Raw genomic sequence first — 26,663 nt, forward strand, 5'->3', positions numbered from 1 at the left:
CCTATTCTTGCTGTTGCTATTATTGATCTTGGCATATCCCAGATGTGATGGGGTTTGGGGGTGTCACGGAGCAGGGTCCTGAGCTCTGAAAGGGGGCACCTCGATTCCCTGTAGGATCGTGGACGTCGGGGGCCAGAGGTCAGAGCGTAAGAAATGGATCCATTGTTTCGAGAACGTGATCGCCCTCATCTACCTGGCCTCGCTGAGTGAATATGACCAGTGCCTGGAGGAGAACAACCAGGAGGTGCGCCACCGCCTCCCTCACCGTACCCACTTATTGGCCCAGGGCCCCGTCACCCGAGCAGGAAGCTCTGGCGCAGAAAGGGAGGTGTCCCTGCCCTGAACGGGCCTGTGTGCCCAGCATGGCTATGAACTTGCCCCTTCAGCCTTTTGTGGTCAGATTGCAGCAACCCAAGACACAGACGCACAGTGTTTGGCCAGGACCCCAGACACACACACACCCCTACACTACACATGCACACACGCACATGCACACACACATGCAGTGCACACACACGCACACACAATAAACACACACGCATGTGCACAATACATGCACACACATGCACATGAACAGATGCAATAAACGCATGCACATGCACGATATATGCACGTGAACACACACACATCACACGTGTGCATATGCACACACATACACGCATTCACGTGTGCAATACATGCATATGCACACACATGCACATGCGCACACACATGCACATGAACACATATGCACCACACATGTACATATACACTACGCATACACGCACACATGCACACACACGCACGCACACATGCATACACATGCACACACATCCACACACATGAAGACACATGCACACATGCACACACATCTACACATACGCACACACAGGCACACACATGCACACACATGAAGACACATGCACACACATGCACACACAGCCACACACGCACACACATCCATACACATGCACACACATGAAGACACATGCACACACACATGCACATACGTGACGACACATACACACACGCACTTGCACACACAAGTGCTCACACACGTGGAAATTCCTGTCCGCATGCTGGCCGCACCATGGAACACCAGGGCTTCTGTCACACTCTTCACAAACACATCCTTGAGGGAGTCACACATGGATGCACAGCTACACAAGCACCGGCCGCATCGAGGAACACTCAAGCCCCGAGAGAGACACGGCCGCCTGCACACAGGCAAGCACAGCTATCCCAGGAGAGCAGGTCTCTCCCCAGGGGCGACGTTCTGCTTCTGTTCAGAAAGGCCTGAGGCCGCTTCTTTTACGAGTGTGAACTTTTCTCCTGCTTGATCCCTGAGCCCAAAAGTCGGTTGCATTATTACCTGTAAGGCGTGACTGTAAGGGTTAAGGTTTCACCCAGTTTGGGTCAGATGATGTAATTTTAACTTTCAGGCTGAATGAGATGGAATGAATTTTAGGTCATCCTGATACTGCTTGTCCTCTAGTCTAGCCACATGAAATGGACTCGCTGCTTAGGGCTTTCGTAAGAAAGCTGCGCAGACCCGGCAGTTTAAACAACAGATATTTATTCTCTACAGTTCCGGAGGCCAGAAGTCAGAGAGGGAAGTGTGGGCAAGGCTGGGTCCTTCTGACAAGACAGAATCCGTCCCAAGCGTCTCCTAGGTCCTAGTGGTGGCCGGAAATCCTTGGTGATCCTTGCTTACAGGGGCGTCACCTGATCTCTGCCTCCCCCTAACACACAGTGTTCTCCCTGTGTGCACGTCTCTCTGTAAACTTCCTCCTTTTTATTTGGAGACAGTCTTGCTCTGTCACCCAGGCTGGAGTGCAGTTATGTGATCATAGCTCATTGCAGCCTCGAACTCCTGGACTCAAGCCATCCTCTCACCTCAGCCTCCTAAGTAGCTGGGACTACAGGTGCGTGCCACCAAGCCCGGCTAATTTTAAAAACTTTTTGTAGCCGGGCGCGGTGGCTCAAGCCTGTAATCCCAGCACTTTGGGAGGCCGAGACGGGCGGATCACGAGTTCAGGAGATCGAGACCATCCTGGCTAACACGGTGAAACCCCGTCTCTACTAAAATACAAAAAAAATTAGCCGGGGCCGGGCGCGGTGGCTCAAGCCTGTAATCCCAGCACTTTGGGAGGCCGAGGCGGGCGGATCACAAGGTCAGGATATCGAGACCACAGTGAAACCCCATCTCTACTAAAAATACAAAAAATTAGCTGGGCGCGGTGGCGGGCGCCTGTAGTCCCAGCTACTAAGGAGGCTGAGGCAGGAGAATGGCGGGAACCCGGGAGGCGGAGCTTGCAGTGAGCCGAGATCGCGCCACTGCACTCCAGCCTGGGCAACAGCGTGAGACTCCGTCTCAAAAAAAAAAAAAAAAAAAAATTAGCCGGGCGAGGTGGCGGGCGCCTGTACTCCCAGCTACTCGGGAGGCTGAGGCAGGAGAATGGCGTGAACCCAGGAGGCGGGGCTTGCAGTGAGCTGAGATCCAGCCACTGCACTCCAGCCTGGGCAACAGAACCAGACTCCGTCTCAAAAAAAAAAAAAAAAAAAACCTTTTTGTAGACATGGGATCTCACTATGTTGCCCAGGTTGGTCTCAAACTCCAGGGCTCAAGCAATCCTCCTACCTCGGCCTTCCAAAGTGTTGGGATGACAGGCACAAGCCACTGAGCCTGGTCAATATCTCTCTCTCTCTTTTTTTTTTTTTTCTGAGGCTGAGTTTTGCTTTGCCGCCCAGGCTGGAGTGCAATGGTACAATCTCGGCTCACTGCAACCTCTGCCTCCCAGGTTCAAGTGATTCTCCTGCCTCAGACTCCTGAGTAGCTGGAACTACAGGCATGCGCCACCATGCCCGGCTAATGTTTGTGTTTTTAGTAGAGGCGGGGTTGCACCATGTTGGTCAGGCTGGTCTTGAACTCCTGACCTCAAGTGATCTGCCTGCCTCAGTCTCCCAAAGTGTTGGGATTACAGGTGTGAGCCACTGCACCCGGCTAATATCCTCTTTTAATAAGGACACCAGTTATTTAGGATCAGGGCCCACCCTACTTCAGTACCACCTCATCTGGGTTAATTCTGCAGTGATGACCTGTTTCCAAAGAAGGTCACATGCTGAGGTTCTAGGGGATTAGAACTTGAACATATGATTTTTAGGGAAACATGATGTACCCCGTAACACAAGGCATTTGAGACCTTATTGTACTTTTCTTTTTTTGTGAGATGGAGTCTTGCTCTTGTCACCCAGACTGGAGTGCAGTGGCGTGATCTCGGCTCACTGCAACCTCTGTCTCCCAGGTTCAAGTGATTTTCCTGCCTCAGTCTCCTGAGTAGCTGGGATTACAGGTGCCCGCCACCATGCTTGGCTAATTTTTTGCATTTTTAGTAGAAACGGGGTTTCACCATGTTAGCCAGGCTGGTCTCGAACTCCTGGCCTCAGGTGATCTGCCCGCCTTGGCCTCCCAAAGTGCTAGGATTACAGCTGTGAGCTGCCACGCCTGGCCAGGTCTCCCTCTTCTTCTTCTTCTTTTTTCTTTTTCTTTTTTTTTTGGAAATGAAGTCTCGCTGTGTCACCAGGCTGGAGTGCAGTGGTGTGATCTCAGCTCACCACAACCTTTGCCTCCCAGATTCAAGCAATTCTCCTGCCTCAGCCTCCTGAGTAGCTGTGATTACAGGCGTGCACCACCATGCCCAGCTAATTTTTGTATTCTTAGTGGAGATGGGGTTGCACCACGTTGGCCAGGACGGTCTTGAACTCCTGACCTCAGGTGATCTGCCCGCCTAGACCTTCCAAGGTGCTGGGATTACAGGCGTGAGCCACCGCACCTGGCCAGGCCTCCCTCTTCTTATAAGGACAGCAGTCATGGACTTGGGGGCCCACCTTATTCTAGTATTGCCTCACCTCAACGACCTCTTCAAAGACCCTATCTCCAGGCCAGGTGCGGTGGTTCATGCCTGTAACCCCAGCACGCTGGGAGGCCAGGAGTTCAAGACTCTCTCTCCAGATAAGGTCATACTCTGAAGCTCTGAGGGGACATGAATTTTGGGAGGACACCCCAACCAGCACAGGCACAAAACCATGTCAGGCACACCAAGGCAGCTGTCCACACGGAAACGCGGGCACACCCGCCTCAGCCCCAGCCGGGCAGGGCCCACGCCCCTGGAGCCAACAGCCCCATCTCCGCGATGGGAGGGCTTCCTGTCCGAGCTGGCCGGTTGAAGCAATAATCTGTTTCTGCCCCCAACACAGAACCGTATGAAGGAGAGCCTCGCCTTGTTCGGGACTATCCTGGAACTACCCTGGTTCAAGAGTACCTCCGTCATCCTCTTCCTCAACAAAACCGACATCCTGGAGGAGAAAATCCCCACCTCCCACCTGGCTACCTACTTCCCCAGTTTCCAGGGTAAGCAGTTCTAGGACTTTCCATACCCTTCCCCTCCCTAAAGCAGCTCCAAAGAGAGATGCTAATCCAGGCTCTACTTCAGCCTGGAGTCACGGGAAGTTTCACATAGGATCACACCCACATTCTATACTCAGCTCCATCCACTGTCCAACCTCATAAAATCTGTTTCCTTCTCTGTGGAATGGAATAAAATAGCAAAGGCCCTTGGAACTGAGTAAAGTGAGGAATTCTTAAAAAGAGGTAGCGTATCATGTACAGCTTAAACATTTTATTTATTTATTTATTCTTGAGACAGAGTCTTGCTCTGTCGCCAGGCTGGAGTGCAGTGGTGTGATCTTGGCTCACTGCAACCTTTCCCTCCCGTGTTCAAGTGATTCTCCTGCCTCAGCCTCCCGAGTAGCTGGGATGACAGGCATGCGCCACCACCTCAGCTAATTTTGTACTTTTAGTAGAGACAGGGTTTCTCCATGTTGGTCAGGCTGGTCTTGAACTCCCGACCTCAGGTGATTTACCTGCCTCGGCCTCCCAAAGTGCTGGGATTACAGGCATGAGCCACCGCGCGCGGCCTTTCTCTTTAATTTTTAAAAGCAGAGCCTTGAACAATGTTTCCAAAGCACACAGTTTTTGTAAATACAACGACCTTCTTTCATGCAGCTCTTGCAGGTATAGATTTGCGTGACGTTCCTATTAATTGCATACAAACCAAGACACGTACAACGGGCAAAAACAGGTTTGGGAACAAACTCTCAGTACATCCAGAGGGTGAAAGGGCCACAGGGCAACTACAGAGAAACACCATCTAGTGTTGGGCACCACTTAGTGTATTTTACAAAGGGGAGGCAGAGTTGTGGTTAATCCAGGGACCGACGTGACGAAGGTATATATTCACTAGCACTTTCCCCAGAACACCGCTGTGAGGATAAAGTGTGGTGGCGAAATATCCTGCTTAGCTGCTGCCGAGTAACACACCGTCCCCAAACTTAGTGACTTAAACTGGCCATTTTCCTTTGCTCATGATTTTGTGGGTCAGGAATTTGGAAGGGTTGAGCTGGGTAAGTTCATCTGTGATCCATGTGACATCAGCTGAGCTGCCTGGGATTGGAGATACACTTCCAAGATGGCTTCTTCCCCCACATGTCTGGTGCCTTGGTGCTCTTGGCCTCTCTCTCTCTGTCTCTCCCTGCCTCCGTCTCCCATCTCATCTATCTCTCCTCCCCTTTCTTCCAGTCTCTCTCTCTCCTTTTCCACCTCCCCTGTTCTCTCTCTCTCTCCATTTGGGGCCTCATGATCCACAGCCTCCTCACATGGTTTGAGCTTACTCACAATATGGCTGCCTCAGGGTAGACAGACTTCAGCCTAGGTGGAAGCTGCTTCTCATGATCGCCTCAGAATCATCAGACGTTACCTCTGCCACATTCTATTTGTCAAGCACATCACTCATATCAGCCTGGATTCAAAAGAAAGAGACTCCACTTCTTGAAGGAAGAATGACACATGCATACAGGGAGAGAAGGAAGTGATGGCAGCCATCTTGGAGATAACTTGCCTTCATTTCCTGGGATGCCATAACAAAATACCACAAACTGGGTGGCTTAAAACAACAGAAGTCCAAAGTTAAGATATTGGCAGGGTTGGTTCCTTCTGGAGGCTCTGAGGGAAAATCTGTTCCACGCTTCTCTCTCAGCTTCTGGTGGTGGCCAACAATCCTTAGCTTGTAGACGTAACACTCCAATCTCTGCCTCCATGTTCACATGGCTATCTTCTCACCATGTCTTTACGTGTCCTCTCCTGTTGTTATAAGACCATCAGTCATTTAATTTAGGGCCCATACTTTGGTATGACCTATTTTTTTTTTTTTTAAGACAAGGTCTTGCTCTATTGCCCAGGCTAGAGTCCAGTGGCGTGATCACAGTTCACTGTAGCCTCGACCTCCCGGGCACAGGTGATCCTCCCACCTCAGCCGCCTGAGTTGCTGGGACTACAGGCATGCACCACCACATCTGGCTAATTTTTGTATATTTCTGTAGAGACAAGCTTTCGCCATGTTGCCCAGGCTGATCTGGAACTCCTGGGCCCAACCACACATCTGTCATCCACCTGCCTTGGCCTCCCAAAGTGCTAGGATTACAGGCGTGAGCCATCATGCCCGGCCGTGACCTAATTTAACCTAATTACATCTGTAAAGATCTGATTTCTAAATAAATATTTCTTTAGAAATATAAATTTCTTTTTTTCTTTTTTTTTTTTTAGAAATATAAATTTCTAAGGTTCCATATTCTGAGGTTCCAGGTGGACATGAATTTTGGGGGACACTGTTTACCTCAATATATAAGCAACCATAGTAGATGAGTCCTTAGTACATACTTGATACCAGGTCCACAATCAGTAAACATAAGCTTTGGTGAAGTCACCAGGTTTTGACCCCTGGTCTTGTCATGTCTCAGAGCCCGTGAGGCCAATTTTAGCCAATCATACCTGCAAGATTCAGGGTCTGGGAGATAGATGTTAAGTTGTTCCAGGATGGTGGCCTGGACAGCCCCTCTTCCCTGCTGAGCAGCCCTGGGAATCAGATCATAGTTTAGAGAATTTGGGAACAGGATAAGGTAGATATTTTTTCATTCAAGTCAAAGGGAACCTCCCATGACTCACCCTTGTCTCCCAGCACAAGTGGCTGGTGCACCCTTTGCTGACTCTCAGCCCTTCTCTCTGCTGTGCTAAATAATATTCGTGATAATAATAATAAACCACACTTTGGGAGGCTGAGGCGCGCAGACGACTTGAGGTCAGGAGTTCGAGACCAGCCTGGCCAACATGGCAAAACCCCATCTCTATTAAAAATACAAAAATTAGCTGCGTGTGGTGGCAGGGACCTGTAATCCCAGTCACTCGGGAGGTTGAGGCAGGAGAATCGCTTGAACCTGGGAGGCGGAGGTTGCATTGAGCAGAGATCATGCCACTTCACTCCAGCCTGGGCGACAGAGCGAGACTCCATCTCAAAATAATAATAATAATCATCATCATCATCATATCATCATCAATAACAATAGCCAACACATCTGCTGCACTGGTGGAAGCACTCTACATAGCTTGTTTAATCTTCATGTTAAAACCCTATGCAGGGCTGGGCACAGTGGCTCACGCCTGTAATCCCAGTGCTTTGGAGGGTCAAGGCGGGCAGATCATTTGAGGTGAGGAGTTCGAGACCAGCCTGGCCAACATGGCAAAACCCCGTCTCTACTAAAAATACAAAAATTAGCTGGGCGTGGTGGTAGGCGCCTGTAATCCCAGCTACTGCCAAGATTGCACCATTGCACTCCAGCCTGGGCGACAGAGCGAGGCTCCACCTCAAAAACAAAAAACATTTACACAGCAGGACTTACTCATCTAGCCGTTATAGAGCTGGAGAAACCGAGGCACAGAGTGATGCAGTCTCTTGACAACAGTCACACAACCAGTGAGAGGCAGAGGCAGAGTTTGAACCCAGGCTGTCCAGACCCAGAGCCAGAACGTCTGAACTTAATCGTTCTACTACTACATTGTCTTTCTGAAATAATATTGATAGGTTACAACCATGAAGTCTTGTTTATTAAGCAACGAACCCTCTACATAATGTTAAATCCTCGAGACAACTCTGTGAGGCCCAAGACTGTTCTGATCCGCATTTTACAAATGAGGAAACAGGCTCACAGAGTTTACAGGTATTAAAATACTATTATAGATAACCCAACTCGTGAGTGAGTAGCAGAGCCAAGTCTAGGGCTCCCAAAGCCCTTAATTCACGTTGTGCTTTCAGTACACAGGTACTGAACACCCTGATAGGACTTATCAGAGCAGCCACCCAGGCTGACTTTGAGGACTCTCTTCCCCTTCTTTGGCCTTGGTGCCCCCGTCTGCACAGTCCTGGGATATTTGTCTCTGTGATTCCAGGCTGCCAACCGCACGGCTGGAAGCGAGGCCAAGACAGTGTTTCTCTTTAACACAGTTCTGCCCAAAGTCCCAGAGCTGGATCTCATTGGTCCATTTCAGGTCACATGACTCTTGTGAGACAACCTCCTGTGTTCCCATTGGCTGGGCGTGAGTCATGTGACCAGCTATGACTACAAAAGATGGCGTCAACGCTCAGAAAAATGACGGCCCGGCTGGGCGCGGTGGCTCAAGCCTGTAATCCCAGCACTTTGGGAGGCCGGGACGGGCGGATCACGAGGTCAGGAGATCGAGACCATCCTGGCGAACACGGTGAAACCCCGTCTCTACTAAAAAAAAATACAAAAAACTAGCCGGGCGAGGTGGCGGGCGCCTGTAGTCCCAGCTACTCGGGAGGCTGAGGCAGGAGAATGGCGGGAACCCGGGAGGCGGAGCTTGCAGTGAGCTGAGATCCGGCCACTGAGCTCCAGCCCTGGCGACAGAGCGAGACTCCGTCTCAAAAAAAAAAAAAAAAAAAAAGAAAAATGACGGCTCGATCGCGATCCCTGGGGCCCTTTAGCCCTGGTTACGGGGTCTTTGAGGGTCACCAGAGGCCCCCCTGGGTCCAAAGAGGGAGGGTCCTCACCACTTCCCGCACTTTGTTTCCCCAGGCCCTAAGCAGGATGCCGAGGCAGCCAAGAGGTTCATCCTGGACATGTACACCAGGATGTACGCCGGCTGCGTGGACGGCCCTGACGGCAGCAAGAAGGGCGCGCGCTCCCGACGCCTCTTCAGCCACTACACATGTGCCACGGACACACAGAACATCCGCAAGGTCTTCAAGGATGTGCGGGACTCGGTGCTCGCCCGCTACCTGGACGAGATCAACCTGCTGTGACCCAGGCCCCACCTGGGGCAGGCGGCACTGGCGGGCGGGTGGGAGGTGGGGGTGGCTGCAGGGATCCCTAGTGTCCCTGGTCTATCTCTCCAGCCTCGGCTCACACGCGAGTGAGTCGGGAGACGGACGGCCCGCTGCTGGCTGCTCTCTTCTCTGCCTCTCACCAGGACAGCCGCCCCCCCAGGGTACTCCTGCCCTTGCTTGACTCAGTTTCCCTCCTTTGAAAGGGAAGGAGCAAAACGGCCATTTGGGATGCCAGGGTGGATGACAAGGTGAAGAAATCAGGGGATTGAGGACTTGGGTGGGTGGGCATCTCTCAGGACCCCATCTCCAGGCATGTCATCTCCTGGGCAGGGGTCTGGGACCCTCTGTGGGTGACGCACACCCTGGGATGGGGCTAGTAGAGCCTTTAGGCGCCTTCAGGCGTGGACTCTGGTGCACTCTAGTGGACAGCAGAAGGAACGCCTTCCAGGAGCCTGCGGACTAGGGATGCAGGAACTTCCTTTTGCAAAGGGTAGCAGACCGCTAGAAAACACTGTCGCTCTCAGAGCTCCATGGCTCACAGCGTGTCCTGCCTCGGTTTGCAGATGGGAGAAAACGCGGCCCACAAGCATCCCCTCGTCCTTTGCAGGCGGGGGGCGGGCATGCTGCATCTTAACCTTTTGTATTTATTCCATCACCTTCTGCAGGGCTCCGTGCGGGGTGAAATTAAAGATTTCTTAGCGGCTGTGTCGCCAGTGTCCTGTTTATCCCTCTGCATTCCTTTCTTGGCAGGGGGCACTGGTTACAGTGCGGGGAGCAACATGGAGTAGGAAGGAAAAAAGTTATACTTCTTGTCTACCCACCTGTCCTGGCCATGGTACTCAGAACTGTGGGGGCTGTGAGTCCTGCAAGCCGGGATGTGGAGTCCAACCTCCCTCCCTGGCTGGGGGGACATTGGAGCAGACCCCTCCGTGGCTACTGACCCGAAATTCCAGCAGCAGCCACCACCCAGCTTTGAGAAGGCCTCTTACTATCCTCAGGGCAGTGTTCTGTGGTGCAAACCATAGCACCCCATTTTACAGATGAGGAATCCGGGGCACAGAGAATGGTGTAATTTGACTAAGCTCACACATCTGGAATGGATAGAGGCAGGAGCCTGTTCCTACATTGAACACATTTGTGGCTTTGTGTTTGTTTTTTTGAGACAATCTCGCTCTGTCGCCCAGGCTGGAGTGCAGTGATGTGATCTTGGTTCACTGCAGCCTCCGCCTCCTGGGTTCAGCGATTCTCCTGCCTCAGCCTCCCAAGTAGCTGGGACTACAGGCGCCCGCCACCACACCTGGCCATATTTTTGTATTTTTAGTAGAGACGGGGTTTCACTGCGTTAGCCAGGGTGATCTTGATCTCCTGACATCGTGATCCGCCTGCCTCGGCCTCCCAAAGTCCTGGGATTGCAGACGTGAGCAACCGTACCTGGCCAATTTTTGTATTCTTTAGCAGAGACGGAGTTTCACCATGTTGGCCAGGCTGGTCCCAAACTCCTGATCTCAAGTGATCTGCCTCCCTCGACCTCCCGAAGTGTTGGGATTACAGGCGTGAGCCACCACGACTGGCCTAACTTTTCTTCTTATAAAACCACTAGTCACACTGGATCAGGGTTCAGCCTGTCGTGCCCATCATAACTTGACTACATCTGCAAAGGCTGTATTTCTAAATAAGGTCCCATTCACAGATACCAGGGGTTATGACTTGACCATATCTTTTTAGGGGAGCCACATTTCAACCTATAAAAGATATTTTGTAATATAAAAATTAGCTGGGCGTGGTGGTGCATGCTTGTAATCCCAGTTAATTGGGAGGCTGAGGCATGAGAATTGCTTCAACCCGGGAGGCGAAGATTGCAGTAAGCCAAGATTGTGCCACTGCACTCCAGCCTTATTAGAAAATAATTTTACTAATTATTATTTTTTCTTGAGACTGTGTCTTGGTCTGTCATCCCCCAGGTTGGAGTACAATGGCACAATCTTGTCTCACTGCAACCTCTGCCTCCTGGGTTCAAGTGATTCTCCTGCCTCAGCCTCCCTAGTAGCTGGGTTTATAGGCACCGCCACCATGCCTGGCTAATTTTTGTATTTTTGGTAGAGGGAGGGTTTCACCATGTTGGCCAGGCTGGTCTCAAACTCCTGACCTCAAATGATCCACCCACCTCAGCTTCCCAAAGTGCTGGGATTACAGGTGTGAGCCACCACGCCCAGCCAATTTTTGTAAAATAAAATTTAGAAATTTTCGATAAAATTTAACAAAATAATTTAATGAATTATTTGTAAAATAAATGTTACAAAATAATTTTATAAATTGTTTGTAAAAGTTATAAAATGATTTTACAAATTATTTAAATTTTACCAATAATTTTATGAAATTTTACAAATTCTTTGTTGTAATAATTTTGTAAATATTTTATAAATTATCTGGAAAATAAATTTTACAAATTATTTTTACAAAAATGATTTGTAAAAAATATTTTTAAAAAATAATTTGTAAAAATTTGTTCTTTTTTTTTTTTTTGAGACGGAGTCTCACTCTGTTCTCTGTTGCCCAGGCTGGAGTGCAGTGGTGCAATCTCGGCTCACTGCAAGCCCCGCCCCCCGGGTTCACACCATTCTCCTGCCTCAGCCTCCCGAGTAGCTGGGACTATAGGTGCCCGCCCCGACGCCCGGCTAATTTTTTGTATTTTTAGTAGAGATGGGGTTTCACCTTGTTAGCCAGGATAGTCTCGATCTCCTGACCTCGTGATCCGCCCGCCTCAGCCTCCCAGAGTGCTGGGATTACAGGCAGGAGCCAGCGTGCCCGGCCTCTTCTTGTTGTTTTGCAAGAATTTTAAGACTCACAGAAAAGTTGCAGAAGTTGTACACGGTTCCCAAACGCCCTCCACCCAGCTTCCTCTTACCTCTTACGTAACCCTAGTACAACCCAGGAAATTCACATAAGCGAGCACCCTATGAACGAACCTGTGTGTGGACCTTATTAGAATATAGCAGGTTCAGGCTGGGCGTGGTGGTTCACGCCTGTAATCCCAGCACTTTGGGAGGCCGAGGCGGGCAGTTCACAAGGTCAGGAGATCGAGACCATCCTGGTTAACACGGTGAAACCCCGTCTCTACTAAAAAAAATACAAAAAATTAGCCGGGCATGGTGGCGGGCACCTGGAGTCCCAGCTACTTGGGAGGCTGAGGCAGGAGAATAGCGTGAACCTGGGAGGCGGAGCTTGCAGTGAGCTGAGATCGCGCCACTGCACTCCAGCCTGGGCGGCAGAGCAAGACTCCGTCTCAAAACAAAAAAAGAATATGGCAGGTTCTCGCTTCCGTCTTCCTTTCCTGGGCCAGGGTCCAGTCCCGGATCCCACATGGCCGTGAGCTGCCTTCCTCTCCTCATTCTGGGACAGTGCCTCGGTTTCCTTTGTGACATGTCGGAGGAGTTCTGCCTGGTTGTTTCTTGAGCTGTTCTTCAAAGGGATGTCAGAGCCTCTCAATTGTTTTTGTAAAGTTTTATTGAAACATGGTCACGTGCATTCATGTACCTGTGTCTATGCAAGCTGTTGCTACATCCGTGGAACTGAGTAACTGCCACAGATACTGTCTGGCCCCAGAAGTCAAAAATATTTACTATTTGGCCATTTTTTTTTTTTTACCCCCGTTATCTTGCTCTGTCACCCAGGCTGGTGTGTAGTGGTGCAATCTCAGCTCACTGCAGCCTCCAACTCCTGGGCTGAAAGGATGCTCCTGCCTCAGCCTCCCTGGGGATACCAGGCATGAGCCCCTTTGTCCGGCCAGGTGTGAGTTTTCGAGTGGACCTGTTTGCATTCCTCCTGAGTGTGACCTGAGCAGCGAACTGCTGGTTCATGTGCTGAGGTCATCCATCCATTTCTAACGCAGGGTGGGCCAGGAGCAGCCCGTCTGAGCTGGCTCCCGTGTTCTTTGCCAGGTCCTCCTCCCTCTGTGATCACGCCCTCCTTCTCTGGCACACTGAGATGTTCCAGGCTCATCTCCTGCCCTACTCTTGGGATCAGCCCTTTCTCCCAGGTTCCCTGGATCCTTTCAGCAAGGGGCTGTAGGGGGAGAGAGCTGGGTGTTAGGTGCTCCTTGCTCTGGGATTGTCTCAGTGGAGAAGTAGGACAGGGTTTTTTGTTTGTTTGTTTGTTTTGCATAAATCATGAGATCCTGAATTTACACTGATATTTGCAATCCTTTTTTTGGAGATGGAGTCTTGCTCTGTCACCCAGGCTAGAGTGCAGCGGCGAGATCTCGACTCACTGCAACCTCTGCCTCCTAGTTTCAAGCGATTCTCCTGCCTCAGCCTCCCAAGTAGCTGGGATTACAGGCGCCCACCACCGCGCCCAGCTAATTTTTGTGTTTATTCATTTGAGACAGAGTCTCACTCTGTCGCCCAGGCCGGAGTGCAGTGCCGTAATCTCGGCTTACTGCAACCTCCGCCTCCCCGGTTCACGCGATTCTCCTGCCTCAGCCTCCTGAGTAGCTGGGATTACAGCGGTGCACCCCCACACCTGGCTAATTTTTTGTATTTTTAGCAGAGATGGTGTTTCACTATATTGGCCAGGCTGGTCTTGAATTCCTGACCTTATGATCTCCCTGCCTCAGCCTCCCAAAGTGCTGGGATTACAGGCGTGAGCCACTGTGCCCAGTCTAATTTTTGTATTTTTAGTGGAGACAGGGTTTCAACATCTTGGCCAGGCAGGTCTCGAACTCCTGACCCCGTGATCCACCCGCCTTTGCCTCCCAAAGTGGTGGGATTCCAGGCGTGAGTCACCACACCCAGCCCCGCTCCTCCTTTTTTTTTTTTTTTAAGAGACGGGATCTCGCTCTGTCACCCAGGCTGGAGTGCAGTGGAGCAATGATGGCTCACCACAGCCTCAACCTCTCAGGCTCAAGCAGTCCTCCTGCCTCAGCCTCCTGAGTTGCTAGGACCACAGGTACATGCCACTGCACCTGGGTTATTTCATTTTTATTTTTTGGAGAAATGGGGTCTTGCCATGTTACACAGGCTGGGAAACTTGAAGTCCTATTCAACCCAGCAAGCATTCTTTCTTGCATTGTCCCAGGTCATAGTTACATCTTTCTCTCCCAGCCAAGACCCTGGTTCCTAATAATATCTCTGTATTTGCTACTTTGCTCAGTTCTGTAAAACACATGATAGTTTCAAAATTGCTACACCCATATGTTCCTCAATGACAAATCTGCTAAATAAAGGTCAAAGTTTCTTTGCAATTATTTTTGTCTCTCTCTCTCTCTTTTTTTTTTTTGAGACAGAGCCTCACTCTGTCACCCAGACTGGAGTGCAATGGCGCAATCTCGACTTGCTGCAACCTCCACATCCCACGGTCAAGCAATTCTCTGCCTCAGCCTCCTGAGTAGCTGGGATTACAGGCGCCCACCACCACGCCCGGCTTTTTTTTTTTTTTGAGACAGTCTTGTTCTGTCACCCAGGTTGGAGTGCAATGGTGCAACCTGGGCTCACTGCCACCTCCACCTCCCGGGTTCAAGTGATTTTCCTGCCTCAGCCTCCTGAGTAGCTGGGATTATAGGTGCCCGCCACCACGCCCAGCTACTTTTTGTATTTTTAGGAGAGACGGGGTTTTGCCATGTTGGCCAGGCTGGTCTTGAACTCCTGACCTCGTGATCCACCCATCCTGGCCTCCCAAGGTGCTGGGATTACAGGATTGAGCCACAGCACCCGGCCTCCTTTCGTCTTTAGAGTGAGTGCTGTGTATCCCAGTTCTGGGGGCTGGTTCTTTTTTGTCTCTCTGTGGTCACGTTTTTCATTTGAAATACAGTTTGGTTCATTTGTTTTCTACTGTTGTTCCATCCTAAAGCTTTTCCTTCCATCCTTGTTGATCAATTTTATCTTTGAATATAGAAAGCAAGACTAGGGCTTAAAACTACACGAAAGGCCGGGCATGGTGGCTCATGTCTGTAAACCCAGCACTTTGGGAGGCTGTGGTGGGCTGATTGCTTGAGCCCAGCAGTTCAAGACTAACCTGGGCAATAGCAAGACCTCATTTATACAAAACAAAACAAAACAAAACAAAAAAAGGACAACGCTTGTAATCCCAGCACTTTGGGAGGCCAAGGCAGGTGGATTAACTGAGGTCAGGAGTTCGAGACCAGCCTGACTAACCTGGTGAAACCCCGTCTCTACCAAAAATGGATTAAAAAAAAAATTAGCCGGGTGTGGTGGCGGACACCTGTAATCCCAGCTACTCAGGAGGCTGAGGCAGGAGAGTCGCTTGAACCCGGGAGGCGGAGCTTGCAGTGAGCTGAGATCGTGCCACTGCACCCAACCTGGGAGACGGAGTGAGACTCTGTCTCAAAAAAAAAAAAAAAAAAAAAAAAAAAGCATTAGCTGGGTGAGGTGCAGTGCACCTGTAGTCCCAGCTACCAGAGAGGTTGAGGTGAGAAGATCGCTTGAACTCGGGAGGCAGAGGTGGCAGTGAGCTGAGATCGTGCCACTGCACTCCAGCCTGGGCAACAGAGTGAGACTCCGTCTCTAAATAAATAAATAAATAGGCCAGGCGCGGTGGCTCACGCCTGTAATCCCAGCACTTTGGGAGGCCGAGTTGGGCGGATCACGAGGCCAGGAGATCGAGACCATCCTGGCTAACACGGTGAAACCCCGTCTCTACTAAAAAATACAAAAAACTAGCCGGGCAAGGTGGCGGGTGCTTGTAGTCCCAGCTACTCGGGAGGCTGACGTAGGAGAATGGCGTGAACCCGGGAGGCGGAGCTTGCAGTGAGCTGAGATCCGGCCACTGCACTCCAGCCTGGGCGACAGAGCAACACTTCGTCTAAAATAAATAAATGAATAAATAAATAAATAAATAAATAAATAAATAAATAATTTGAAATCCCAACACGTCCCGGCAAGCACTGCATTCCATTTATGGAGCTGGTTTGTTCTTTTGCACAGCTGGGAAGGCCTCCTCTCTGGGCTGGGGCATAGTTCATTCATCCACTTCTGTCCTGTGTATACACATTCGGGTTGAACTCAGCATTGTGCATTCATGAATAACACTTTAGGCAATGACCTTCTGCACACGTACTTGGTCTTGTTAGAATTTCTAGAAGAGGGGCCTGCCCTTCTGCAGTGTGGGGATAACGGTTAGATTACGTTTCGTTTTGTTTTGAAACAGAGTTTCACTCTTGTCTCCCAGGCTGGAGTGCACTGGCTCCATCAGCCCACTGCAGCCTCTGCCTTCTGGGTTTCAGCGATCCTCCTGCCTCAGCCTCCCGAATAGCTGGGATTACAGGCACGTGCCACCACACCCAGTTAAGTTTTGTATTTTTAGTAGAGACGGGGTTTCATCATGTGGGCCAGGCTGGTCTGCAGCTCCTGACCTCAAATGGTCCATCCGTCTCAGCCTCCCAAAGCGCTGGGATGACATGTGAGCCACCATGCCTGGCCAGATTAAATAAGTTTTAATGGACACAAAGCCTTTTTCCCAGGAGGCAGGTGATTAACTCATGGTAGAAGGTGGTTGGTCAGATAGCTTGGCCTGAAGTTAGGGTAAACCCTGCCCTCTGATAGCGCTTTACTTTGGTCCTAATTTGCTATCTGGGTCTAGGGTCTGGTGATCAGCTGTGGTCAAGATTCAATCAGGCTTAGGACTCAGGCCGAGTTGGGGCTCAGCTTGGGATCAGGGATCATTCCAAGGGCAAGTTCTTTTTCTTTTTTTTGGAGAGAGTCTCGCTCTGTCATCCAGGCTGGAGGGCAGTGGCATGATCTCGGCTCCCGGGCTCAAGCAATTCTCATGCTTCAGCCTCCCAAGTAGCTGGGATTATAGGCTTGTGCCATATCTTGCTAGGTTTTTTGTTTTTTTTTTTTTTGTATTTTCAGTAGAGAGAGGGTTTTGCCATGTTGACCAGGCTGGTCTCCAACTCTTGGCCTCAGTGATCTGCCTGCCTCAGCCTCCCAAAGTGCTGGGATTACAGGTGTGAACCACTGTGCCCAGCCCAGTCCAGGAGCAAGTTCTAACCAGGATCAAGGGTCAAGGTCTGGGTTTGTCCATCGTCATAGGCTCAGTCAGGGTCAGGGTTCAGCCAGGGATCAGGGCTCAGCTTGGAGTCAGGGCTGAGCTTGGGGTCAGGCATCAGTCTAGGATGGAGGCTGGGCTTGGGACCTGTGGGTCTTGGTCCAGGATTGGAGTCTGTGTCTGGGATTAGGGTTCAGTCTAGGATGTGGACCGAGCCTGGGATGAGAGCTCAGTCCAGGGATTAGGGCTCAGTCTAGGATGGGGACTGGGCTTGGAATCCAGCCTCAGTACAGATTGGGGGGCTAGGCCTGGGATCAAGGCTCAGTCTAGGACAGGGGCCTGGGCCTGGGACTCAGCAATCAGTCTAGGATGAGGGACTGAGCTGCAGATCAGTGTTGAGTGCAGAGTAGGGGGCTGGGCCTAGGATCAGGGCTCAGTCGAGCATAGGAGGCTTAGCCTGGGATCAGGGCTTAGTCCATCATGAGGCACTTAGCCTCAGAACACACACTGTCTCTCTGTGTAGGTGCCTGTGTCATGTGAGGCTGGACTGAGGCTCAGTTGTCTACTGACTGGCAGGGCAGTGCCTGGGCAAGAGCTGGCTGCTTGTTTACCTCCTGACCTCACCTCCCAGCTGCGGGCCCTTCCTCCCCAAGCCCCACGTCCCTCTCCAGATCCCCTTTCTGCTTGGTGACCTCCAGTGACAAAAGGCAGCCGCCTCCCCAGTCAGTGCCTTGCATGGAGCCTCCTGACACTGTCCTGCTTCAGAACTGAACTGTAAGCAAAGGGAAGGGCCATGGGGCCCCAGCACCTGCCACCGTCAGTCCCCGTCTCCTGCCAGCCCTGCCCTCCCTGGGGTGCCCCCGCTTCTCAGGGCTGATACTGTGCCCCTCGTGGGACACCTGTGTTCTCACGGGATGCCTGTGCCCCTCATGGGACGCCTGTGTTCTCATGGAACACCTGTGTTCTCATGGGACGCCTGTGACGCTCACGGGATGCCTGTGTTCTCACGGGACACCTGTGTTCTCATGGGACACCTGTGACGCTCACGGGGTGCCTGTGCCCTCATGGGACGCCTGCATTCTCATGGGACGCCTGTGCTCTCATGGGATGCCTGTGACCCTCATGGGACGCCTGTGACCCTCATGGGACGCCTGCATTCTCATGGGATGCCTGCATTCTCATGGGACACCTGTGCTGTCATGGGACGCCTGTGACCCTCATGGGACGCCTGTGTTCTCACGGGATGCCTGTATTCTCACGGGACGCCTGTGTTCTCATGGACACCTGTGACCCTCACGGGATGCCTATGCCTTCACGGGACGCCTGTGTTCTCATGGGACGCCTGTGACCCTCATGGGACGCCTGTGTTCTCATGGGACGCCTGTGCTCTCATGGGACACCTGTGTTCTCATGGGACGCCTGTGACCCTCATGGGACGCCTGTGTTCTCACGGGATGCCTGTATTCTCACGGGACGCCTGTGTTCTCATGGACACCTGTGACCCTCACGGGATGCCTATGCCTTCACGGGACGCCTGTGTTCTCATGGGACGCCTGTGACCCTCATGGGACGCCTGTGTTCTCATGGGACGCCTGTGCTCTCATGGGACACCTGTGTTCTCATGGGACGCCTGTGACCCTCATGGGACGCCTGTGTTCTCATGGGACGCCTGTGCTCTCATGGGACGCCTGTGTTCTCATGGGACGCCTGTGACCCTCATGGGACGCCTGTGTTCTCACGGGATGCCTGTGTTCTCATGGGATACCTGTGACCCTCTTGGAATGCCTGTGCCCTCATGGGACGCCTGCATTCTCATGGGACACCTGTGCTCTCATGGGATGCCTGCATTCTCATGGGACATCTGCATTATCTTGGGATGCCTGCATTCTCATGGGACACCTGTGTTTTCATGGGCCGCCTGCGTTCTCATGGGACGCCTGTGTTGTCATGGGACACCTGTGACCTTCACGGAATGCCTGTGATCCTCTTGGAATGCTTGTGCCCTCATGGGATGCCTGCATTCTCATGGGACACCTGTGTTTTCATGGGCCGCCTGCGTTCTCATGGGACGCCTGTGTTGTCATGGGACACCTGTGACCTTCACAGAATGCCTGTGATCCTCTTGGAATGCCTGTGCCCTCATGGGACGCCTACATTCTCATGGGACGTCTGCATTCTCATGGGACACCTGTGTTCTCATGGGACACCTGTGTTCTCATGGGCCGCCTGTGACCCTCATGGGATGCCTGTGCCCTCATGGGACGCCTGTGTTCTCATGGGACACCTGTGCCCTCATGGGATACCTGCATTCTCATGGGACACCTGTGTTCTCATGGGACACCTGTGTTCTCATGGGCCGCCTGTGACCCTCATGGGATGCCTGTGCCCTCATGGGACGCCTGTGTTCTCATGGGACACCTGTGCCCTCATGGGATACCTGCATTCTCATGGGACACCTGTGTTCTCATGGGACACCTGTGTTCTCATGGGCCGCCTGTGACCCTCATGGGATGCCTGTGCCCTCATGGGACGCCTGTGTTCTCATGGGACACCTGTGCCCTCATGGGATACCTGCATTCTCATGGGACACCTGTGCTCTCATGGGACACTTGCATTCTCATGGGATGCCTGTGCCCTCACAGGATGCCTGTGTTCTCACGGGCACCTGTGCCATCATGGGATGCATGTGTGTGGCTGCCACGGTTACTACTTGAGACTGTCACTACGACGGTTACTACTGTGACTACTTGAGACCATCATTACAAGACTGAACGAAGGGACAAATGTACAAATGAAAACTTAAGACAAAAGAAACTGTTTTAAAGGAAGGGGCCAGGGGAAGAAGAGAGCTCCCTGCTTCTAGTGAGCAAAGACAGCCCCCCAAGCTTCCACAGCCCTTCGTATTTATTGGGTAGAAAGAGCAGGGAGGAGGAAACGATTGGTCAGCTGCTTGATCGATCACAGGTTCACGTTATTGCTAACAGGCTCCAGATTTGCCTATTTGCAAGAAACACTTGTTCCTGGGGCGCAACTGCCCTCAGCATTCCTTGTGGGCGGCAGATGCAGTTTGTCAGTTTACCAACATCCTGCTTTCGTGAGAACAGTTTGCTGTTTACTCATATCGATCCTATGTACACTGAGTTGATCGTGACCCTCATTCTTTCGGCCTTCAACACCTGAGCCCTCATGGGACATCTGTGCCCCTCATGGGATGCCTGTGTCCTCACGGTATACTCGTGACCCTCCCAGGACACTTTACTGGTAGAATTAGTTCAGCTGCCCCCACCCTGAGGCCAAGAACACCATTGTCTCAGAAAGGCTGAAGACCACAGGCTCCTGGGGGGACAGGGGGCAGGTGGGGTCTCTCAGGACCCTGGCTGGTGGTAAGTGGGCCTGGCCTGGGGGTGATTGCGGGTGGGAGGAGGCGCCCAGCAGGGACTTATCCTGGATCCTGCTCACACTTCTGGGGCCTGCATTATTTCTCAAACCACCCTACACCCCAGGGCCTTCTGGATGAGGATGAGTGGGGGGTCACAGACACTGGGGGAGCTGGAGAGCAGAGACCCCACAGTCCATCCATGACAGAAGATGTCCAAGCCCCTACATGCCTCAGATCCCAGGGCAAGGCTGAGCCTCCCTCCTCAGACCACAGGGCAGGACCTCACCTCCCTGCTCAGACCCAGGACAGGGACATGCCTCCCCCTCAGACCCCAGGGCAAGGCCGTGCATCCCCACTCAGACCTCAGGGTGGGGTCTTGTCTCCTCCTTTAGACCCCAGAACAGGGCCTCACCTCTCCCCTCAGACCCCAAGGCAGGGCCTCGCCTCCCCGCTTCAGACCCCAAGGCAGGGCCTCGCCTCCCGCCTCAGACCCAGGACAGGGCCTGCCTCCCCGCTCAGACCCCAAGGCAGGACCTTGCCTCTGCCACCAGGGCAAGTCTGAGCCGCCCCCCTCAGACCCCAGGGCAAGGCCAACCCTCCCCGCTCAGACCCCAGGCAGGTCCAAGCCTCCCCGCTCAGACCCAGGGCAGAGCCTGCCTCCTCCCTCAGACACCGAGTCAGGGTGTGTCTCCACTTAGACCCACAGCCACCTCACCTCAGGCTGAGTCACGGTGAGCCGGCTTCAGCAGGGCCATGGGGGCGGGGCCAGTAAGCCCCTACTTTTCCTACGCACCTCAACCCAGGTGGGGGCTGCCCTGGGGGCCGGCAGCTCTGCTCCCAGCAGGGTGAGCTCAGGGGCAGGAGAGGCAACCATGAATCCCAAAGTGGGGGCCTGGCCCTGAGACCCTACCAGCTTGTCCCTGGGGCTCCCTCTCCCTGGAGGTGCATGTCCTCCCATGGGCGGAAAGTGGGCCTCGGGCCGCCTCTCTGGGCCTCAGTTTCCCCTCCTGTGATGCATCAGGCTCCCTGGGCCTCAGTTTCCCCTCCTGTAACGCGTCAGGCTCTCTGGGCCTCAGTTTCCCCTCCTGTGATGCATCATGCTCCCTGGGCCTCAGTTTCCCTGGGCCTCAGTTTCCCCTTCTGTAACGCATCAGGCTCCCTGGGCCTCAGTTTCCCCTTCTGTAACGTGTCAGGCTCTCTCGGCCTCACTTTCCCCTTCTGTAACGCATCGGGCTCTCTGGGCCCCAGTTTCCCCTTCTGTAACGCATCGGGCTCCCTGGGCCTCAGTTTCCCCTTCTGTAACGCATCGGGCTCCCTGGGCCTCAGTTTCCCCTTCTGTAACGCATCGGGCTCTCTGGACCTCAGTTTCCCCTTCTGTAACGCATCGGGCTCTCTGGGCCTCAGTTTCCCCTTCTGTAACGCATCGGGCTCTCTGGGCCTCAGTTTCCCCTTCTGTAACGCATCGGGCTCTCTGGGCCTCAGTTTCCCCTTCTGTAACGCATCGGGCTCTCTGGGCCTCAGTTTCCCCTTCTGTAACGCATCAGGGCTGATAGTGTATAATGCATCAGGCCCTGTTGAGGGGATCAAGTCGGATGAGTCGGTGCTCGAGGCCACGTAGGCACTTGACATTTATTAAGCACCTGCTGTGTGCTGAGCCTGCTGGGAGCATCTGGGGAGACCTCAGTGGAGCAGACGAGTCTCAGGGGTGATCAGGGCTGGTGGGGAGGAGTCGTCCGGCTGCAGAGGGGTGGCCCATCCTGAGTGGAGACCCATTTCCCCTCTGTGACTGACAGCTCTGGGGCTCCCTGCGGGTCTCTGGCTTTCGAGGACAGGAAGAAGGCAGCCGGGGTAGAGGTCGGGGTGGGGGGGTCTCACAGCTGGGGCGGCCCCAGCAGGTTGGCTCCAGGATCCTGGGTGGGGGCCTACCGTTGGGGTGCCCCTCCCTGTCCTCGGCCTTACCTCCACCCTGGAGGGTACCTTGAACATAACAGGAAATTTCAAATAACAGGAAACCAAGACCAGTAAGTCGGGCGGCTCCACCCTGACTCGGGGCCTCAGTCAGCCCCCGGGGGAGGCCATGAATGCCACGGGGACCCCGGTGGCCCCCGAGTCCTGCCAACAGCTGGCGGCCGGCGGGCACAGCCGGCTCATCGTGATGCACTACAACCACTCGGGCCGGCTGGCCGGGCGCGGGGGCCCGGAGGACGGTGGCCTTGGGGCCCTGCGGGGGCTGTCGGTGGCCGCCAGCTGCCTGGTGGTGCTGGAGAACTTGCTGGTGCTGGCGGCCATCACGAGCCACATGCGGTCGCGACGCTGGGTCTACTATTGCCTGGTGAACATCACACTGAGCGACCTGCTCACGGGCGCGGCCTACCTGGCCAATGTGCTGCTGTCGGGGGCCCGCACCTTCCGCCTGGCGCCCGCCCAGTGGTTCCTACGGGAGGGCCTGCTCTTCACCGCCCTGGCCGCCTCCACCTTCAGCCTGCTGTTCACCGCCGGGGAGCGCTTTGCCACCATGGTGCGGCCGGTGGCCGAGAGTGGGGCCACCAAGACCGGCCGCGTCTACAGCTTCATCGGCCTCTGCTGGCTGCTGGCCACGTTGCTGGGAATGCTGCCTTTGCTGGGCTGGAACTGCCTGTGCGCCTTTGACCGCTGCTCCAGCCTTCTGCCCCTCTACTCCAAGCGCTACATCCTCTTCTGCCTGGTGATCTTCGCCAGCGTCCTGGCTACCATCATGGGCCTCTACGGGGCCATCTTCCGCCTGGTGCAGGCCAGTGGGCAGAAGGCCCCACGCCCAGCTGCCCGACGCAAGGCCCGCCGCCTGCTGAAGACGGTGCTGATGATCCTGCTGGCCTTCCTGGTGTGCTGGGGTCCGCTCTTTGGGCTGTTGCTGGCCGACGTCTTTGGCTCCAACCTCTGGGCCCAGGAGTACCTGCGGGGCATGGACTGGATCCTGGCCCTGGCCGTCCTCAACTCGGCGGTCAACCCCATCATCTACTCCTTCCGCAGCAGGGAGGTGTGCAGAGCCGTGCTCGGCTTCCTCTGCTGCGGGTGTCTCCGGTTGGGCATGCGAGGTCCCGGGGACTGCCTGGCCCGGGCTGTCGAGGCTCACTCTGGAACTTCCACCACCGACAGCTCTCTGAGGCCGAGGGACAGCTTTCGGGGCTCCCGGTCACTCAGCTTTCGGATGCGGGAGCCCCTGTCCAGCATCTCCAGCGTGCGGAGCATCTGAGACTGCAGCCTTGCGTGCGGACGGTGCAGCCACCGGGTACGTGCCAGGCAGGCCCTCCTGGGGTGCAGGAAGCCGTGTACACGGAGCCTCGCTTGGATGGGGAGCAGAGAACGGAACAGGCCCCCGTGGTCTTCCCGGTGGCCTCTTGGGCCTTCCCGTGGTCACCGTGGACAAGGAGGCAACCGCCCCACCTCCCTGTAGGAGCAGAGAGTGCCCTGGTGTGGGGGCGAGGGGGTTCCCCACACCCCCGCTTCTGTGTGATTCTTGGGAAGTCCCGGCCCCTCTCTGGGCCTCAGTAGGGCTCTCAGGCTGCAAGGGGTGGACTGTGGGATGCATGCCCTGGCAACATTGAAGTTCGATCATGGTATGTGATGTTGCAGCCTCTTATTCCCCGGTGTGTGCATGTGCGCGGACCGTGGCTCAGGCGGGCTGTGGATCTGGGGGCAGCTAGGTGTGTCTTGGCTAGAGAGGGCCACGGGCCTAGAGAGGGCCACGGGCCAGCGCCCTGGAGGCGTGGCTGTGAGGGTGGAGAGTGTGCGTGTGTGAACAACCTCTGGGCGTTGCAGGAAGTGGGGGTTACAGTGACAGTTAACCCCGCCTCTTCTTGTTCACTTCCCCTTTAGAAACGGCAGGGCCCATGCACCGGCTCTGGCCTCTGCATCTTTTGGGAACCCAGTCTGGGGGCCGGCAGAGGCGGCCGCCTTGGCTTCCTGGCCTGGGGGATCTTTCCTCACATCCCCTTCAGCACCAACGGCCTCAGCTTTCCCCGTCTGTAAAATGGTTTAATCACTGAAGCCGAAGCACAAGGTCGCACTCAGCACCAGCCACAGAGGCTGACGGCTGCGTGTCCCGTGAAACTCCAGGGGAGACGTGCCAGCTCCACACCATTCAGTACGGGAGACGCCAGCCCCACGGGGCTACAGTGCAAGCAGAGAACTGAATTTCACAGTGTAGGTTGTGTTGAATTTGAATCTGTTTGTATTTCGGTAGCCCCATGGGGTGGGTAGCCGCAGTTTCAGTGCAGATGTGAATCTGGAAGCCTCCAGCACTTGCAGCTCATAGACAGTTCTCGCCCACCTCCTCCCAGGACCAAGCCAGCCCCGTCCAGTCCAGTGTCTGGACAGAGGCAGTCAGCATCCACCCCACCCGCCTCCTGGGCTCAGGCAGCTCTGCTTTAAGTCATGATTTCTTCACTGCACGATGGGGAATGCGGTGTGTAGGGGCCATTTACCCACGAATACAGCAGCCATGAGGCACACATGGCTATTAAAAATTCATGGAACTTGCTGGGCATGGTGGCTTATGCCTGTAATCACAGCACTTTGGGAGGCTGAGACAGGAGGATTGCTTGAACGCAGGAGTTCGAGACCAGCCTGGGCAACATGGTGAAACCACATCTCTACAAAAAAATCCTCCAAAATTAAAAAAATTAGCCGAGCATGGTGGTGCGCGCCTGTGGTTCCAGCTACTCGAGAGGCTGAGGTGGGGGGGTCACTTGAGCCCAGGAGGTCGAGGCTGCAGGGAGCCGTGATCGTGCTACTGCCCTCCAGCCTAGATGACAGAGACCCTGTCTCTAAAAAATAAAATAAAATAAAAAAGAAAGAAAATTCGGCCGGGCGCGGTGGCTCAAGCCTGTAATCCCAGCACTTTGGGAGGCCGAGACGGGCGAATCACGAGGTCAGGAGATCGAGACCATCCTGGCTAACACGGTGAAACCCCGTCTCTGCTAAAAAAAAATACAAAAACTAGCCGGGCGAGGTGGTGGGCGCCTGTAGTCCCAGCTACTCGGGAGGCTGAGGCAGGAGAATGGCGGGAACCCGGGAGGCGGAGCTTGCAGTGAGCTGAGATCCGGCCACTGCACTCCAGCCTGGACGACAGAGCCAGACTCCGTCTCAAAAAAAAAAAAAAAAAAAAAAAAAAAAAAAAAGAAAAAAAAAGAAAATTCATTGAAATTAAATGGAAGTTAGGCTGGGCATGGTGGCTCACGCCTTTAATCGCAGCACTTTGGGAGGGCGAGGCTGGTGGATCACGAGGTCAGGAGTTCAAGACCAGCCTGGCCAAGATGGCGAAACCCTGTCTCTACTAAAAATACAAAAAATAAGCTGGGCGCGGTGGCAGGCGCCTGTAATCCCAGCTACTCGGGAGGCTGAGGCAGGAGAATCGCTTGAACTCGGAGGGCGGAGGTTGCAGTAGGCCAAGATTGCGCCACTGCACTCCAGCCTAGGTGACAAAGTGAGACTCTGTCTCAAAAAACAAAACAAAAACAAAACCAAAAGAAAAAAGAAGAAATGAAATGAAAGTTAAAAATTTAGTCTGTCAGTGTATCGATTTGCTAGAGCAGCCATGACAGTCTCATAGATGGGGACGCTTGAAAAGCAGACATTTCTGCTGTCATAATTCTGGGAGCCGGAAGTCTGAGATGAAGGTGTGAGTAGGGCTGGGTCCTCCTGAGGCTGATGGGGATCTGCCCAGGCCTCTCCTAGGTCCTGCTGGTGGCATGCATCCTTGATGTTCCTTGGCTTGGAGAAGCATCACCCCCATCTCTGCCTCCATCTCCACGAGGTGTCCTCCCTGGGTCTGTGTCCAAACTCCCCCAGCTCCTTCAACCTTTTTTATTTTAAGAGACGAGGGTCTCATTAAGTTGCCCAGGCTGGTCTCAAACTCCTGGGCTCAAGTGATCCTCCCACCTCAGCCTTCTGACTAGCTGAGACTACAGGAGTCCACCACCAAGCCCGGCTCATTTTCCTATTTTTAAATTTATTTGTTTATGTATTATTATTATTATTATTTGAGATGGACTCTCGCTCTGTCGCCCAGGCTGGAGTGCAGTGGCGCA

The 26,663-nt window shown here is 53.5% G+C and overlaps 2 protein-coding genes and 1 long non-coding RNA gene across 5 annotated transcripts in view; 2 read left to right on the forward strand and 1 right to left on the reverse strand.

The window, feature by feature from the left end:
- The window catches only part of GNA15 (G protein subunit alpha 15), a 30,724-nt gene extending 20,806 nt beyond the window's left edge, over window positions 1–9,918 (forward strand). Inside the window, exons 5-7 of one of the 2 annotated variants that reach the window (XM_015122445.3) lie at window positions 115–244; window positions 4,237–4,390; window positions 8,965–9,918. In XM_015122445.3, the coding sequence (XP_014977931.3) occupies window positions 115–244; window positions 4,237–4,390; window positions 8,965–9,191 (511 nt within the window). In that variant the 3' untranslated portion in view covers window positions 9,192–9,918. Of the gene's footprint in view, window positions 1–114; window positions 245–4,236; window positions 4,391–6,417; window positions 6,546–8,964 lie in introns of those variants that run through there. The other variant, XM_077979148.1, reaches the window with a different exon arrangement.
- Window positions 4,646–12,122, reverse strand: LOC144336984 (uncharacterized). The gene is made up of 2 exons (XR_013409536.1): window positions 11,928–12,122; window positions 4,646–6,178 (listed from the first exon to the last, which is right to left on the reverse strand). It is a non-coding gene; the product is annotated as an uncharacterized LOC144336984 (long non-coding RNA).
- A 7,911-nt stretch (window positions 12,123–20,033) lies between these two features.
- S1PR4 (sphingosine-1-phosphate receptor 4) lies at window positions 20,034–25,114 on the forward strand. Of its 2 annotated transcripts, XM_077976389.1 has the most exons (2): window positions 20,034–23,863; window positions 24,451–25,114. In XM_077976389.1, exon 1 carries the CDS (start codon window positions 22,673–22,675, stop codon window positions 23,825–23,827), a length of 1,155 nt encoding a protein of 384 aa, XP_077832515.1. In that variant the 5' UTR covers window positions 20,034–22,672; the 3' UTR covers window positions 23,828–23,863; window positions 24,451–25,114.
- The last annotated feature ends 1,549 nt before the right edge of the window (window positions 25,115–26,663 follow it).

Source organism: Macaca mulatta, chromosome 19 (genome assembly GCF_049350105.2).
Source record: "Macaca mulatta isolate MMU2019108-1 chromosome 19, T2T-MMU8v2.0, whole genome shotgun sequence".
In the NCBI taxonomy this organism is placed as follows: domain Eukaryota; kingdom Metazoa; phylum Chordata; class Mammalia; order Primates; family Cercopithecidae; genus Macaca; species Macaca mulatta.